This window comes from Caloenas nicobarica, chromosome 7 (assembly GCF_036013445.1).
Source record: "Caloenas nicobarica isolate bCalNic1 chromosome 7, bCalNic1.hap1, whole genome shotgun sequence".
Taxonomy (NCBI): Eukaryota; Metazoa; Chordata; class Aves; order Columbiformes; family Columbidae; genus Caloenas; species Caloenas nicobarica.
The window spans coordinates 36,193,200-36,211,275 of record NC_088251.1 but is presented as its reverse complement, the minus strand read 5'-3'; the positions used below and the strand labels follow the sequence as shown (position 1 = coordinate 36,211,275).

The following is an 18,076-nucleotide window of genomic DNA, read 5'->3' as shown; positions in this document are numbered from 1 at the left end:
CCTTTTGGCGCTGCCTCCCTATGAACTACTGATTTAACCATGAAAAATTCCAGGTTCCCTCTTTTCCCAAGTGAAAAATACTGTTCTTCCTTCTATTTGCATAGCGCATGAATATAGCGCTGCACTGCAGCTATCGGGTACTATAACAATTCAAAAGGTATTTTACAGTAGATACTAATGTTCTAGAGTGAAATCTATTATGGAGATAAATGAATTTAAGAGAAGTGGAGAGCCTTTAACCACCTACTAAAAATGCAGTGGTGCCAAGGTACTAACACAGATGTCATGTTTGGGTTTTTTTATTAGACATGTAAAGTAAGAAAGACTGTTTCTTGAGGATGAATATTTCAGAAGTGCTATGAGGATGAAAATACAAAATTGAATTAAATTATTTCAAATCATCCAGTAGGCAAAGGGAAGTTATATGTGCATTAAGTCATATAAAAATCCTTAGGAAGAGGGACATATTTTTGTTAAGCTTGTTACGTGTGTCACTGCATCTATATAAAAGAATAAAATTCCTGGTTAGCATTAGAATATTTTGGTGAAGATTGATCTTCCAGAGCTTTCGATTCAGAGGATGAAGGAGCCTTTTTGGAAAGTGAAAAGCAGCTCACAGTGTCTTCACAGACAGGTATTGCTATAACTGATTTGCTGCACTTTGCAAACAGAATTAAGGCAAACACAGAGCTTCAGCATGAGGCAAATATAAAACATCATACACACTTATAACACATGCAATAATTTATATGATAAATAAAAAGAGCATTCACTTCTTGTGGAAATGCCTCAGGGTTTGCAAATCTGTCCCATAAACATCTTGCCTGGCAGGGGCAGCTGGACCTGGCCCTGCCAGTGGCATCAGTATAAAAGAGCAACATCATTTTGGGGAGAAAGGGTAGAAAAAGAAGGAAAGAAAAGAGCACAGAAGCATCGTTTTGTCCCCGCTGCTTGCGAGCACACAGGAAAGATTTTCATGCTCCTTTTTCACACATTGTCTTTGCAGAGACCCAACAGCCGGTCCCTCTTCTCGTTAATGTTGGAAAAACCTTAAGAGTCAAGGAAGAAAATTATTTGCAGTAATTTAGCTAATGTGCAAGTAAGTCAGAGGCTTTAAGTACCTAATAAGAAAATATTGAATTTCTTCAGGCCTCACTGAAGAGCCTCATATTTTTTTTTTTTTTCCTCTGGTTGATGCACATGGGTAGTGTAGAGCACTGAAGATTTTGGTGCTGGCACCAGTATCATCTTCGACTTCAGCACATAAATTGTTAGTTTACTCTTCCATTTTTAATTTAAAAGTTTATTGAAAAGTAGTAAACTCACAGACAGCTTTACTTGTGATTTCTCTTTAAACCGTGAGCTATTTTCATGTTGATTTTGGTTTTTTTTTTTCCCCCTCTTATCTGGTGCAAAAGATGAAATGGATCACAGATGCTTAGGCTGAAATATGTACAAAAGACAGTGAAACATCTCTTGTGCTTCACATCCCTGTATGATTGATGAGCTGTGAGCGAGGACAGCACTTCTTGCAGTGGTTGTCTGCCCTTCTGGGCATTAGAAGGATTACCCAAAATAGGCACCAGCCAAATAATTTTAGCTCCAGCACCCACAGATGGATTTTCAAACTCTCCGATGCTTGTTATAGATGGGGAGAGAAAAAGAGGGGTGTAGATGGCATATAAATAACACCTGGGAAAAGATGCTCCATCGAACAGTCTGTGGTGTGGTAAACACTGGCCTCTGCAGGAACAGGGGCAATTTTCCAAGCTGGTCATAAACTGCGTTGCTTCAGACAGTTTGTAAGTATTTGTCTCCATGATGTGCATGGAGAGCTTGCAGTTAAAGTGGAGCCCAAAGCCAAGTAAGGAGTTGCTATTATATTTACAGTGCAAAAACCCTTCCCCACATCACAGTGCATATTAAAAAAACAAAAAACCAAAAAAATCACCCAACCAAAAAAACCCAACCAAAAAACCAAAAACAAAACAAAACAACCCCACCAAAACGAAACAACCCCACCACCTCTCAAATCTTTTTTCCACATTTTTTTTTCCCCCTCTGACTTGACTTACCTTTCCTTATAGTGGAAGAATAGCCAGTCCTGTGGTTCGAGGCAGCGTTTCACGCAAAGTGAGCCCAGCAGCAATACGTGGCGTTCACTTCTGGAGCATCCATCCCCATTGGGGTTGTTCCAGCACCCCTTCTCTTGTTAGGAAAAAGCTGAACACACCGTACACCATGATAATGAGGTTCTGGCGTCCTTTTGACAGCTGGAGCTCTTGGCAGCTGTTTTCCTTCTTCTCTTCCAGCTTTTGTTGGCCTGAGGAAGAGGATGAAGGCGAAGCAGCAATGTTTGCTGGAGCTTCGGGAAGTCCGTGCTGTTTAGGCCAAGTGCCAGGCAGCAGGCTGAGTGGCTTTTTTTTTGTTTCCCCCCTCCTTTCTCACACTCATTGTCCTTAATATGAATCCTCTGCCTTGTTGGAAGAGATTGAGTCTCATGCAGAGAATAACCCTGGGTTCTCATATCACTGCAAAAGTCATTCAGGCAGGTGAGTGCTGGGAAGGGTTAGTGAGATACTCGCGGGTGGAGAGAGGTGGTGAGTGACCATTTGGCTTAGCTATTCCTTTAAATTAGCACAGGACCCTTAAAATAAGAAACTGTTGGATTTTTCAGGCTGTGGCATCCTATAAGTTCAATCTTTTGCCATATCGTAGTGGGTAGGGAGGTTGTCCTGTACATCCTTGCCCTGTCCTGGAGCCTCCACTCCTGCTGAGCGGTGCCTTGGGAGGGTGCAGGGCACTGCTGAGAGCTCAGGAGAGGAGGATGTTTTTCTATGTGGTTTGTTAAAAATATTGAGAGATTGCTGTTACAACCTGTGCTTCCACGCTTGGCTGTCTTTGCGCAAGCAAACAGTTAGACTCCACGTTAAAGGTCTTTTCCAATGAAAATGATTCCATGATGCTGTGATTCTAAATATCCCAATCTGCTGGTAACTCAGATATTTGTGTGTTACTTGTTATTCTACTGAGGTTGTATTTGGGCTGATGCCACCTGGGGGACTTTTTGGGAGCCTTTTGCTCTGGGTGGATCAGCCCCTGGCTGCAGCTCAGCTTACCAAGGAGGGGGCACCCTTGGGTGGAAAACCCCTGGTTTTGTCGACAAGGGGAAAGGAAACGTGATGTGGGTTAACTGAGGTTGATGTGAACTAAGAAGGATGGGTGGTAAAATAGTAAAACACATCCAGGCTTTTTTCTTCCCTGTGGTTGCCTCTGCTTTCTCTCCTCCTGTGGCTTTGGTGGGAGCAAGCTGCTCTCTGCTGACCAGGCGTAGGATCAGTGATAAAATGCTCAGCTGCAAACTGGGTGAATTGTTTCTCAAAACTTGTTTTAAGTATTTTACACTCTGCTTTCTTTAAAGAGGACTGTAAAAAACCAAAACAAAACAACACCTAATCTCAACCACATTTTTTGAATTGTCATGTCGTTTAAGATTTATTTTAGTGGAAAAAAGAAAAAATAGAGGATGACACATCTGGGCCTGGAGTACTTTGTACTGATACTTGACTAGTGTAAGTCCCAGTGGTGTTTTTGCTGGTGACATCCTCCCTCTGTTTTTCAGGTCCAGAGCATCATTCGCTCCCAAACCAGCATGGGCATGCGCCACAGGGACCGCTCAACAACGGGGAACACCCTGAAAACTGGCTTCAACTCTGCGCTGACAACGTACTTCTTTGGGGCGGATCTGAAGGGGAAGCTGACCATCTCCCACTTCCTCGACTTCCAGCGCAAACTGCAGCATGATATTCTGAAGCTTGAGGTTTGGGTTGTTTTTTTTTTTACGTGCGATGGAGAGGGCAGTGTGTGATGTGGTTTCTGGAGGAAGATTAAGAGTGTGGGAGGAGTTTGGAGGGAATTACTACACCTGTGGCTTGTAGCACTCACAATCAGACCTGTTGTTGAATTTCTGATAAGCATTTTGGCACCTATGGTGCTCTCCAGGAACTTCTCCATCTTTTGGAGCTGGCAGGTCCCAGCTGCATGTCCCTCTACATGGCACTTGCCTTGCCAATGCCTTGGCCTTCCCAATGGAGATGGTTCTGAGCTGCTTTGGAAGACCAAAGAGGTTGTGAGAGGTCTGTCGCTCCCTTCCCAAGGAAGGTTTGTCTCATTCCTAGTGAGCAAGCTGTGCCCTGAACGACCAGGGCTCATAACTTCCCAAAACTCTTCATCTATGTTTTTGTCCCCATCGTCTTGTTTGCCTCGCTATTCTGAATATGTTGGCTGTGTGAGTGTTGAAGCCTGGTGTGAATCCTGCTAAGCAGGTGGTCTCTGTTATCTGACCTCCTGGGTTCATATGCATTATAAGAAATGTCCATATATTCTGTGACTCTTACTCCTCAACTGAATTAAGGTCTCCTATTTTTTCTTTGCGTTGCCAGGAGTTAACAGCAGCACTCCATCTCCCTCCTCCTAGTCACATAGCCGGAATTTAAGCATCAAGCTTCAAAATTTGGTTCTTTTGACTGAAGCAAGTGCAACAACAGTAACTTGGTCTGTGTCTCAGCTCTCAAGTGGAGCTGACTCAAAATGATGCCCTTCTCTGGAGCAGGCTCAAGGCTTTGACCTGGCCTGAGCAAAGCCAGGCTTTTATTTGCATCAGAATTGAGGATTTTGTGCACAAGAAAACTCCTGTCCCCCCCAACCATAACCTGTTAAGATGACAGTATTCAGAGTTCACTGTCACTTCTGTCTGATGTATGAATGTCCGTGCGTTCAGGTTATGTGATCCAGCTAATGAACAGCATTTTATTAAGTTGCTGTTAAGTCCGTTGCTGTTAACCTGAATTTATTCCCTTTTTTATTTGGAGTTTTATGAATCTAAGTAAGAAACTAACCCAAGGACTTTTTTTTTTTTTATGAAGGTAATTATCTGGTTCACTGACTTCATTTAACTGGTCATTAAAGTGGGTGGTGTGGCTCTGCATTTTCAGGGGGAGTAGGCTGGTTGAAGAACGTGTTCTTTGTGGACTGGAAAGTGTCGATTCCTCAGTGCCTCTGCAAATGGAAAACGAGTGGAATACTTTTTAAGGTTAAGAAACATAAGCTGAAACACAGAGGGAAGAGAAATAGAGATTATTCTGTCCATGTTTACCATCCTGCTCCAGTTTCCCTTCAGGAATGGGCAATAATTGGCACCCAAGTGTTATTTCTGACTCTGTGCTGGAGTCCTGGGCTCTCTCCAGGGGTCCCTACTTATCTCATTAAAAAGCAATTAGTTTTTTTTCAGTTTCACGGTACTGGTTCTTCTTTTTCTCGTGCAACAGTTTAGTATTTAGTTTGTAGTGATTTCAGTCAATTGTGCTTCTTCCTGGTAAATGTTAGCTGCCTTTCTAACAAGTTAGTTATTAATTAGGAACAGTACCAGATATTTATGTCTTGGTAAGTTAATAAATATCAACGCATCATTACTGAATTCCTGACAGCACCCTTGAGCACAGTACTGTGCTGTGCTTGGCGTTACTGATACTCGTTTTAACTGAAAAATTGACCTATACAATCGTAACAGCTCTGTTCTGCCAAATGCATTTTTTCCTGAATTTGCAATACTGCAGTACTTGATTTTTTTTATTTGTAGTTCCCATCAATTTAGGCAATACAGGCCTATTTCTGTCCTCAGCGTTACGTAATGCGGCCTCTCTCCTCTTCTGCTTTTATCTCTCTTGACGTGATCTCCGACCTTCTCTCCTGGCTTCGTATTTGATGTTTTTATTCACAGTTAAGTGGCTTTTCACACAAGCGCCTAGTAGGTTTGCGTCGTTCCTTTTCCAGGGATTGCTCTAAGGAGCTCAGCCACTTAAACATGGTAATTCAGAGAAGGGACATGGCTTGAGTGTTTTACTTTGGCGCAAATCAGAAGAGCGTGAGAAGTGGCACTAGGAAATACCGTGTCACAGAGCATCAGGTAACTCGTGTAGGTGATTTTTTTTTTTTTAACAGCTTCCCGTGTTTTCTGTGTCCGTTTGGGTGATGAGCCTGTGAGCACCGTGGTCCTTCATCAGCTTCGTGCTCGGCTGCCCGCGCAGATCATCTCTGGATCCTCCTCTTAGCGTAGCTGGTGTCACGGGGGGACAAGAAGGAGCCGCAAAGAGCTGGTGGCAGATCTGCCAGGGGCTTGGCTGAGCTCCAGCCCTCATCTCCTGATCCGTCGCTGGCTTAGCAAAATTAGCGTGTGGTCTGAAGCTGGGAGGTTAATTGGAAAACCGGTTTTTGTTCAAGTTAGATGTCTGAATTCCCAAAAAGGCTTTGGGGAAATGCACTGTGAGCAGGGCTGAAGAATATCTCCTGGGGGCGGTGCAGCCTCCGAGTGACGTGGTGTCTCTGTTCTCAAACTGGGACACTTGCTTTCTCTTTTCCAAAAGGAATCTACTTTAAGACCTTTTTTTAAAGCGCTTTTCCCTTTGGCTCAGCATCCAAGCGTGACTCTGAGAATGCAACAATAGCTTCTGACTGCCTGAACCTACTTTCCTCTTACTGATTTTGGTTCGTTTTTCTTTCTTACCAAAATACCGATGCATATTTCTTGTTAAGACTGAGCAGAAACTTTCTCAGAGCAATTAATTCAGACAAAGCCCTGAGCATTTGCGTTCCTTATGGGTGAAGTGCTGACAGCATGGTTAATAACCGTGGCCTGGTATTTTCTTCTTCCCTTCTGCTTGTTGTTTTGATGGAAGTACATTTTCCACCACTTTATGGAAACTCCGCAATCATTTGCGGGAAGGATGGGAGAAGTAACCACAAAAAAGTAAGCTGGAGGAGGAGGAGACTCTTTTAATGGCTTATTACAACTTCTTGTAGTTTGGCTACTTGGAGAGAGCCATGGCCACCACCCCACCGAATGGGACATGTTCTTGGCAAAGTCCTCGGCATTTTTTTGCCATGTATGTGCTGCCCTGCGTTAGCACCTGTGCAACACCCTCCTTTCTTCTTGTCACTTAGTGTGACAAGCAGTGACAATTTAATCTGGACAGGCACTGCATCTATAATGTGTTAGGACAGGCGGTATTTGGCTTGAACAGTGTTTTGGTTTGTGTTTTTTTTTTTTAATGAGTGAAACTACTCTGAGAGATAGGAAGATGGATAGGACTTGACATCACCATTTATGCTATTTTGGCTTGTTAGTGTCTGTCCTGGATATTCCTGCATCCTTGATGCATCAGGGAGAGTCTCAGCCAGCCCATGGGTCTCTTCCAGCCAAAATTTTTCTATGGTTCAGTAAGTGTGTGTAGAAAAGATGTGTTAGCCCTTTGTCCTCCACATCTGTGTCGCTTCTGAAAGCCAACCCCAAAACCTGCTAATAGCCATGATTTAACCTCAGTACTTAGTCTTGTTTTATTTCCCCAGGTGTCTTTCTGTCAGCAGTGGGATACGTGTCTATGGTGTGAGAACTTAGCAAAGAATTTTTTTTTTTCCAAGTTGCCTGCAGTGTCACTTCTGTAGCACATTGTTTCCCCGGCAGTGACTCACAGAGGGCATTTTTTCTCAACTGAATTGGTGAAGCAAGTATTAATTCACCTTGTAGGTGTGTCCCTCCCCAGCCAAAGGTCTCAGGTGCTGGAGCAAAGAGAAGTAAAATGGGATTCTGTGAGACTATGGCAAAGGGACCCTATGTCACTGCTGCCATCTGGAAAATCACTTATTTTGTGTGTCTGTTCTGTGACAGGTGATGTGAGAGACAATAACTTCTTTACCCTGGAAACACTTTTGTGACCAATGCTGATACGATTGCTGCTTCGTTTGTTTTTTATGAGGAAGGCGGGGTGGATGGTGTCGTGCATATGGAGTCCTAGATCCTTTTGGATCTCAACCCTGTCTTAACTAATATTCTGGTTCCAGAAGGCATTTCTAGTGCTTCATGATCTGGTTTTAGGGGAATAACTTGAGTCCAACGCGGCTTTCTGTTCTGAGTCCTCGTCTCCGTATCTGTGTAATCCTGTACCAAGTATTAAAAACTACTGTATCGTTAGCAGCTTACTCAAGATTATTTTGGGCTCTGCCTTGGTTTTATATGGGCTTGCGGACTGATACATAGTTTCATCAATTTGTTTTTGACTGGCCTGAGAAATGAAGTCTGGCAGTGTCAGATTGGCTAAGCTTTGTAAGGAAGGGCCCAAAACTCAGACTTTTTGGAGGTCGATTTGCTATTGAACTTACGCGAGATGTTTTTATTTTGAGTCATGGTTGGCTGTATTGTCACCAGGTTGTGTCATTTACCTGCTGATCTGCTCACCTGTCAGCTTCACTCCCGGCCTGGCCACTGTGGGAACAATGACGGGGGATGTAACATCTTCCCTTTTTTCTTAGGATGCAGAGAAGGAGGAATTCCTATAATGGATTAGTGTATTTACATAGTTTTGTCAGTTCTATATCTAGTTCTACATCTATATCCTCTGTAGCTCCTCCTTTAGTCCCCTACTTGCTTTCTCTTTCACATGGTCCTTACATATGAAAAACCAAACCAGCACTTGTGAAGTCGTCTCTTAATGGGACAATTAATGGCAGATACAAAAATTGCTTCGCGCCTTTGTTAGTGACTTCTTGACCGGGTTGTGGCGCTTACTCAAGGTGTCTGCCAGGGTGGCACCTCTGATGTGCAAACGTATTAAGAGTCGCCAGGTGTTAAAAGACACACTTTTTGAAACCATTCGGTGTGCCATGGGGGAGGAGGGGAGGACGGGCTGATCATTCAATATGGAAAACCTAAAATGTGCCTCACGGGTCCTTAGTTTGTCCTGGAGGACGAGTGTTTCGGTGGGAAGGAGGGGGAGATGGGGATGCAGCGTTGGGAGCAGCCAGGCTCGGAGCATGGATGCTGTAGCTGGGAATATTAATAAGCTGAAAATACAATTAAAAAGCAACCGCTTTTCAGGTAACCAAAGAAAAACCCAGAGCAGCTTGGCTTTTACACTTTTTGTTGTTGTTGTTGTTCTGGTGTGTTGCCTGGGAGCTGCTTCTCTGCTAAGACAACCGACCAAATGTGCACGTACAGATCGTGGTGCGGCCGCGGGGTGGATGCTGTGGAGCTGGGACGTGGCAGACAGCGGTGGAGGACCAGATCTGTGCACAGGAGAGAATTCCTGCATGGTCCTCTACTGCCCGGTGGTCCCTTTGTGCTTGTTATATCCCAAGTTCAACCTGAACCTCTCTCTCTCGGTCAATCCCAGATTGGGAGTGCGGGGTTGGGATGTCTTGGAGAACTTACTTGTCCCCATCTGAGAACCCACACTCTGGGGCTGTGTTGGTTTTGTCACCCGCTGACTGTAAATTTAAGGTGTGTTGATAGCAAATAACCTTTAAACAAAGCTGTGGAAGGGAAGATGAACTTCATATCAAGGCTTTTTACTCCTAGATGTCCTTACTAGAGTCAGGAATGGACAAAGCCATGATGAGTTTAGTGAAAGTAAAGGGGAGTCGTCAGGCTTGTTACCGCAGATCTACTTACTCTCTCTTCTGTGTTTAATGTGTTAGATGTTTTAGGGAATAGAAATAAGGCTGATAACTATGGCTTGATGGATAGCTGTGAAAGTGTTGCAAATGATGGAGTTTTGTGACATCTGCAGTTAAAAATCGGATTATCTGACCACCATGAATAGTTTTATGTCAGGGAACTCTGTAGTTAAGGAGTCACAGCCCAGTGTATGCATACGTAAGCTGGGAATTTCTAGGCCAGGTAGTTGATATTATTTGGAGACCTCATCATGTTTTTGATGGCATCCAGAGCTTCTGGCAGCCTGCTTTTGTCTTGGTGTGTGAATGGAAAGGGTCACATGAAGCTGTCAGGTTGACCATACTGTCTCTGTTAGGGTTTGGGGAAAAGCTGACATTCAGTTTTTGTCCAGTGTTGGCCAAAGACTTGGTAAGAATTCAGCATGGGATGTTAGTATGAAAGAAAAAAAAAAATCTGGAAAGTAGGAATAAGTTATGAGGCCGTGGCATGTGCAGTGTAAAGGAAAACAGAAGGGAGATATAACTGTCTCTGTAAACATGAGGACACGCTATAATGAAGACTGAAGCAAGTAATTTTCATCAATCAGTAATGGCAGAGCAAGTAATGAAAGGCTTAAATGTGCACCAGGGAAGGTTTAGTTTAACTGCAAGACAGGTTGAATTTCAGTCCCTTTTTTCATTAAGAAGGGTAAGTGCGACTAGTTGGGTGAGTGGTTGACTGTCATGGGACAGGTAGCACAAGCCGTGCCTCACCCCTCTGCCAGAAAATGCTGTAAACACTATTTCTGACTAATTCTTCCCTAGTACAGGCTGCAAAAGCAAGTGGGGAAATGATCTATGCCAGCAAAATCAAACCCTTCCAGTGCCTCACTCTGACAGTGTGAGGGGCAACAGGCACAGACTGAAACACAGGAGGTTCCATCTGAATACGAGGAGAAACTTCTTTACTCTGAGGTGCCAGAACCTGGACCAGGCTGCCCAGAGCGGGTGTGGAGTCTCCTTCTCTGGAGACATTCAAACCCGCCTGGACGTGATCCCGCGTGATCTGCTCTGGTGACCCTGCGTTAGCAGGTGGGTTGGACTGGATGATCTCCAGAGGTCCCTTCAAACCCAACCACTCTGATACCATGATTGCTGGGATATCACTTGAATGCACAGGAGCAGCTTTGCCATCTCCTCGTTTGGGATGGGCGCTCGATGGACTGATGAAGGCAACGATTGCAGCGCCCGGCGAGGAGACACCCACCATGGTACGTGCTGCTGCTCTGCTTGGGTTTGAACGAGGCGACTTAAATGTAGTTGATGCAGCGGCTCTGCAGGGAAAGCCGTTTGAGGATTATATTGGAATGTCTATTTATTGCATCGTTAGCGGCAGTAGAGGGATTTGCTCGGTAACGATGGGCTCCTTGGGTTTATAAAGTGTGTATAAATCTGCTCCCGCAGTGCAGCAGAGCCTTTCGTAGGACCCCTGCAAATAAAACACCAAGAGTGGTATTTTGATTAATTAGGTGAATGCGAAGATTTGTATCACTGAGTCAATAAAGTAGAAGGGGATCAGCTAGTTATCATAGATACTTTTCTTCATGTGAGCACAATTCAGTTAACCGAGAGCCAAAAGCTGATGGGCAGGAGCCTGGGGATGGCTGTGGGAATGTGTTGGGACTATAAACACAGCCCTGCCTTGGCTGGGGGATGTACCTGTGCCCATCAGCCCCGTACGGAGGAAGGTTTCGGACCAACACAAGCTCCTGCCCAGGATTTTGTGCCAATGCTGGGTTTCATGCTGTTAGCGAGGTGGGAATAGAACTGTCTCGGAAGTTTCTGTGGCTTTTTGTTATCGCAGAGCTGTTGCTGCGGCATTTTGAATGTCCAGGTTAGCTGACAAAAACCGAAGCGGATGTTCAGGGCTGCAGGTTTTCCATCTTCACGTGGACCCTCAAGTGCAGTGACTACGGGAGCGTGGGCAATGTGTTTTATTAATCACAGGGGAAAAAAATGAAACGCTTGTCACCCAACGGGCTTGCTGTGGTTCCTTGGGTGAGAATGTCAGCCAGCTTCTTAAGCGTGACCCAAAACAAACACAAATCAAGTCCTGCACGATAACAGCATGCCAAAATCACTGACTGGGAAGTTTCTGATGAGCAATTCTTGCAGCAGGTATCTGAATTCTGCTTTGTCCTTCTGCTATATGAACAAACGCTTTAGTCCTCTTGCTCTTTTTCCCCTTTCAAGCTCTGAGGACAGAGCTGTTCTGCCCCTCCATGCGTTGCTGTCTGTGCTTCAGCTCCTGATTTTGCTTCTCTTGGTGCATTAGGGTCGCGGGAGTGGGATGCAGGAGCTCCCTTTTCCCTGCTGGGCTGAATCTAACTGCCACAAACTTATTTTTCATGGCGAATTGAGTGCCAAGGTCAAGCAGAAACAGCGTGAACTCCAACAGGGTGTAAGAGGGCTATATTTTTTAATAAAGTTGTGTATATCAGTTCCATGGAGATTTCAATTTCTGTTTTTCAGGGTAACAGTTTGGCCCCGGTACTTGTGGCTCTGCCATCCCGCAGGTATCCCTGCGGAGGGGCTGGAAACTCGTACTGCTGCTGAACTTTTGCTCTTTTCTCATTCACTGAGCATGCAGGATGGAAAAGCCGCTCCATTCCTTGCGCTGAGGCACCAGGAACATTGTCAAGGGCAGGAATGGCAGGAACGGGGCCAGGTCTGGAGAGCAGCAGTGGGAGGTGGTTGCTCATCTCTTCTGCCTCTCTATCCCAGCAGTCAGGCAAGTGCTTCTCGTTGATTTATCACACATGTCCTTTCCCCTTAGTATCACTGATTCCTCTTCTTCAGGTTTCCTTCCTTTCAATTCCCTCACCGCACGAAATTTCAAACCAGATCTCTTCAGAGCTAGTGAGATGTTACTTTGATTCATGAGGATGAAGTTCAGGTGTGGCCATCATTACATAACCTTTTTTAATTGCTCCTTGAAGCAGAACAAGTTGCCGGTGATTGGAATTAATTTTTTTTTCCCCTTGCAGGCAGCAGCAGTGTGCCAAGGTCAATGAAACCTCAAAAGCATCTATCAAACACCTGGTCTGCTGGGATTGCGCTGCTGCTGACAGATGTACTTTTTTAACCTGGCTGCTACATATTCACTTAAGCTGCTCTTGGAGGGCAGAGGGAACGAGCAGACAGGGAAAGCATTCGGAAGATTGGATTTTTCTCATGTGAAAATAGCTCCTTTTTCTTTCGTGTGTTGTTTTAAGGTTAAAAAAAAAAAAAAAAAAGAGAAGCAAGCCACTGCTGGCAGCATTGGGAGCATTTTTCCTGCCCCGATCCAGCTGTACAACCCATGTTTGAGTCCAGGGAGTCAGGTAGGGGAGGGAGTTAAGGTGGAATTAAGTAATTTGGATGCTCTGGCTGGTTTTACGAGGCTGAGAAGTGGTTTCCGACCCGGAAGACTTGCCGGTGCAGCCGCAGGCAGCGTGCCAGCTCCGCAGCCGCTCTCGCAGCGCTGGGGCAGGAGCTGCTGCATTGCTGCAGGCACGGAGCATCGCAGGTGGTCGCGGTGCCCGTGGTTTGCTTCTCCGTGGGCTTTACCCAGCTCTGGAGCAGGGGATGACCCGGTTCTGCCCGCACTGGCAATGCCCAGCGTGCAGGGGATGCCCAGAGCAGCCTGTGCACCATGGTTCAGGCTGCGTTTGGTGTTTTCCTCCTCCGCATCCTTCCCGTTTTGCATTTCTCCCACCGTAGGTAGCTCTGGGGATCTTTAGAGCTGTTCCTTGGACTGGTTTTTACCAAATCATGGAATTGGGCTTTGCTGATCCAGTCCAGGGGCTCCTTGCAGGTTACTGGCGCGCTATGTCGGGCTGTGTCTGGAACAGGCTGGGCTTCACCTTGCAAAATCCAGTGTTTTAGGTATATGTGCACTAGGACCTTTCAGCATAATTAACCAAAAAAATTAAGGTTTTGAGAACTTTGGCCTTTCCAAATAAAAAGCTTTTAGAATTTTTTGCCTCACTCTCTTTTTTTTGGCAATAATTTGGTGCCTTTGCAAACATTACACCTTACTCCCAAATATATATATATATATTCTCTTTTTTTAATGGAAGAGATGGCTGGTGTTTAGCAATATGCATAGTGTTTTCCTCTTTTTTTTTTTTTTCCTCTTCCTCTGTCATAGTTGTGCATGCAACTTGACAAGAGATCCTGGCAGCCTGCTTGTCCAGAACAGTAAACAGAGCCAGTGCTGCAGTAGTTTGCAGATAAATAATGTATTACAGCCTGTCAAATACAGCTTTGAGCAAATACCACTTTAAAGGGTCGTATATTGTGAATCTGAATATCACCCTACAAATCATTGTTTCCCAGACCCTTTCGATTCCTTATTATGCACCCTGCAGCTCTTGGAACAGGTCACCTTTTTCAAGTACCCCTAAACCTGACAGAATTAGTATTAGCAATATTTCTACTGTTCGTGTTTGTTTAACCAGCATAAATAAACTCGAAAATCAGCCTGCAACACTTTTCTCTCCATCCAAAAGTCCTTGTAGTTTTTTTTGCTACCTCAATCGGAAAGAAATGGTGCATGCATGTTTACTTTTTAGATGCTTGCTTTGAGATTTTAGGGCACACATAGCTTGGTTTTTAGAAGTCTTCCTAGAAATATAAGAGCCTGTTAAAATATAGCTAGGTATTTTGCTGATATAAGTGTTTAAAAAGGATAGAAGTTATATTGCTGGGATGCCTGGTTGCAGTTAGTTTGAATAGCTACATTAAATGTACAGAAGAAAGGTTTAGGAGTATTTCTGAAAAATAAAAACCTGAGAAGTTGACAATGCCAATTCTAGCACAGCAGGAGTACTGCGTTCCGTGGTGTTTGTGTTTAATATCGCTTTTAAAACCGGGATGTGACCATGTTCCGTAGTCTTTCCTGGTGTTTGTAGACTTTCCCTAGGAGAAGTGTGAGCTGTGTTTTCAGCTCCGAAGTGCTGGCTGGTTTTGGTTGATCTTAAACATTGAATCTACAGCGAGTGCAGCCTCGGGAAGCCCCGAGTGCAGCCACTGGAAGGGCAAAAATGCTTATTTTAAGAATCTTCTTTGGCACACACAGCAAGCCAAAGAAAATAAGCCACTGTTCAGTGTACAGACCAAAATTGTGATGGTGGGTTAGGAAAACTCCACTTTGGAAGTGTGAGGTTTTTACATCTGTTCACGAGTTGTACGATGATGCTCACTCAGCCCTGGCTGAGGGTTCGGATGCTCTGACATCCCTCCCTGGGCAGCTGCGGAGCTGGTGTTGCTCTATCTGAACATGGTTCGGACCGGTAGCAGCCACGAAAATCCACTGCGCCCTGGTTTTAAGCAGTTTTTTATACTTGCAACCTCTGACTAGATGGGGTTTCAGCGCTGGGTTTTTAGGTAGTGGCGGCAGAAGGAGAGATGAAAGGAAACCAATGTCTGTGTTTAAGAAGTTCCAGCGTTTTTTTGGCATAAGGGGGTTTCTCGTGGTGGTGTCTCAGAATTGGTTCAGGCTGGATGCTTCACAGAGGTGCCATTTGGTTTCCCACAGAAGGTGAATTGGGTTAGTGGGGAAAAAAATTTAAAAAGTGGAGTCTGGAAGCAAATTATAGGTCTGTTGTTTTATGGTGGATCCTTGAGTTGCCTTTCTGCAAAGTTACGCAATTAAGGGGATATTGAAGCAGAGAAAATCGTCTGTTTATTTGCCTTCTGCTCTCCACATGCGATGAAACCTTTCCCTCATTCACTGAAGAAGAGAGAGCGGGGTTATTTATCCAGATAGAAAGCAAAGCGAGAGGGAAGCTTACCCACATCTCAGCTCCCAGAGGAGCATGAAGATGTCCATCCTGTCTGATGGGGGTTTTTTGTGGGGGAGACATGTGAGCATTTCACGCATGTTTAAGATTAAAGATCGTCTTTTAAATGATTGTAGAATGTATCCTAATGTGATGTATGGACTGGCTACTGGGACTGGGCTAGCGAAGCTGGGTCGGGTTAGTGGTGAGGGAAATGCTGTACCCCATTTCTGCTGCCTTCTTACCCTCGCAGAAATGCCTTTGGTTTCCCTGCATGCCCATGTTGGCTTTTAATGAATTTCAAAACACTGCCTGCTATAGTTTAGGCTAACTTCTCCAGCATTCTGGGTGTCCTGGCTTGCAGGAAGAACACTGGAGAGCGTTGTATTTCATTATTTACTGTATCCTTGCTGGTGTGCGGATGCAGAATCCACTGCTGGCACCAAGTGGCTGCAGGTGGAAGCTGCTCCGGAGGTGTTGGACTCACCGTAGATTTTTGGGGCTGTGGTTTGGACAGGGGTGGGACCCTCCATTCCCTCCCCAGTTTCCCCATGGTGGGTGTCACATGCGGCAGCTGCTCCATCCCACTCCAGCTGATGCCATCTGAGCAATGGCCTCGGCCGTGCTTTTCCTTTCTTTTATATATATGGAGAGGAAAAAGGCTGTCAGAGGGCTTGTTTGGTTATAATAAATCTCGGCGTGGTCTGCGCTGAGTCCCATCCTTGTGGCCTTTGGGTTTTTTTTTCTCCTCTGAGTGACTGGAAAAATAACCTCTACAACATCACGTGCATGAAGGCAAAGGATCGTGATTACCTGGGAAAGGACACTCTTTTTCCTGCCTTTTCCAATATCTGGGGGATTTTAACACTTAACACCGTTCACAGAACGTGTATTGAGTGCTTGAGAGAAAAATTGCTGTGGGCTTTGCACCCTCCTTTGGTTTTGGGTGGAGACAAGGGGTGAGCTGTGCTTGGTCACCCAGAAGACATTGGAGAAGGCAGGAGAGCAGAGATGTGGTACCTTTGGTCCAGCAAGAAGGTGAGAAACGGGCTGTCAGGGGTAGATGAGGTATGGTGTGGGTTTTTTTTTTTTTTTTTTAGAAGCTGTAATCAAGATTTTTCCCATCACAAGTCACTTGAAGCCAAGTTTCTTTCTGAATATGATTCTGTTGCTTTTTCTCAGTTCAGTGGTGATTATATTTGAATTTGGAAACTGGTTGTTGACCAGCTCTCACCTGCCAGCCCCTTTCTAGGCCCAGAATAAGAAGCATTAATTCTTATGTTTTTCACGCTTTCTAAAAAAATTCTTGTGAATAATTTTGTATGGTGGTTTGACTCATCACTGCACCTGATGGCCACCTGCAGGAATCAAAAACTGGAACCAGTTTTGTTCCCCACAGGGGAAGGGGAATGACTTGGTTTATTCACAGGGTCTCGGGACGATTTTGTGCTTTAAAGAGACTTGTATGAACAGGTTACTTTAGTTCCTTCATCCTAGATTGGTTTTATCTTTATTTTGTCCTCTAACACAATCTCCCAACTGTGCAATAAACGGAAAGACAAAAGCGCAGTGGGTCTGCCAGGTGAGGATCTTGCTGCTGCTGGGATGGAGACTTGGATGATGGCAGTAGGATGGGTGCTCCGCTGCATTTTTCAATACATTTTGCAAGACACTGAGCATTTTGCAAGATACTGGAGGCATCAGCGTGGTAGTTGTGCCCCGTGTTTTAATACTGCTGCTCAGAGCTCGTGGGATCCTCGTACTTGAATGTTGGAATTATTTTTAACAGATGCTGTAGGTAGGTTTGCTTCCAGAAGGGCTTTCCCTGCCTGCATTGGCTTGTGTCTTTGACAGCCGCTGCCTTAGCACTTATTGATTTCTAATTTTCCTTGTAGTACAGAAGAATCCTCAGTGCCTGATCTAGACCAGGTTGGCCAAACCCCACAGTTTGCATGTTTTGCTTCACCTCTGTCCATCATTTCCTTGCACCAAGCGGTGATTGAAGTGTGCCAGTAGTCCCTGCCAGGAAGCTTTCGGGCCAGTATGCTTTGGTTTTGGAATGTTAAAAGGATCAGTGGGTGCTAAGTGGCATTAGACAACTTCTTAGGGGGAAAACTTGTCATACGGCTGTTCAAACATACCAGTGCAGCTGCATCTTCCCACCAAAGAGGTCCCTAAAACCCCACAGACCAGAAGCTGAGAGGGTGGATCACAGGAGGAATAGGCATTGTTTTCCCCATTACTTATTCTCTATGAACATTTAGTTATAGGTGCCACTGAATAAGACAACTTAGTTTCTCAGTTTTCAGTAGTGACATCCGAGATGCAGAAGTTAGTTCGCGTTAAATATTACAAGTAATCCTAATTTTACGAGCTCAAAGCTGCTTGTCTGCCTTTCTCCCAGCTGCACGGCCATGGACATGGATTGGAAATTACAGCGTTATTCTTAATGTACCAGCTTTCCCCAGGTAATCTTTAAACCGTAGGTGTGTTTCTTCAGGATTTATTGGGGAAACCCTGAGCCAGGGGAGCAAAGGGCTTGCAGAGACCTGCAGCAGCAGCAGTGGGACGATGACTTCGAACATCTCAGGATTGTGGCTGAAAATGGGAATGGAAGAGGGAAGCTGGGCTGAAAAAATGTGTTTCATCATCACGCTCCTGTTAAGGCTTCTTCAGCATGGTGTTTGGAGAATAATCCTGATTCTTACCCTGAAGTTGGCACCAAAAGGCTTTGCGTGAGATACGTCAGGAGAAAAACGACATTT

The 18,076-nt window shown here is 44.9% G+C and overlaps 1 protein-coding gene across 3 annotated transcripts in view; it reads left to right on the top strand.

Moving 5' to 3' along the window:
- The window catches only part of MICU1 (mitochondrial calcium uptake 1), a 99,283-nt gene that overhangs the window by 64,966 nt on the left and 16,241 nt on the right, over positions 1-18,076 (top strand). For all 3 annotated transcript variants that reach the window (XM_065639366.1, XM_065639365.1, XM_065639367.1), the window contains one exon: positions 3,623-3,820. In XM_065639366.1, coding sequence (XP_065495438.1) covers positions 3,623-3,820 — 198 coding nt within the window. The remainder of the gene's footprint in view (positions 1-3,622; positions 3,821-18,076) is intronic.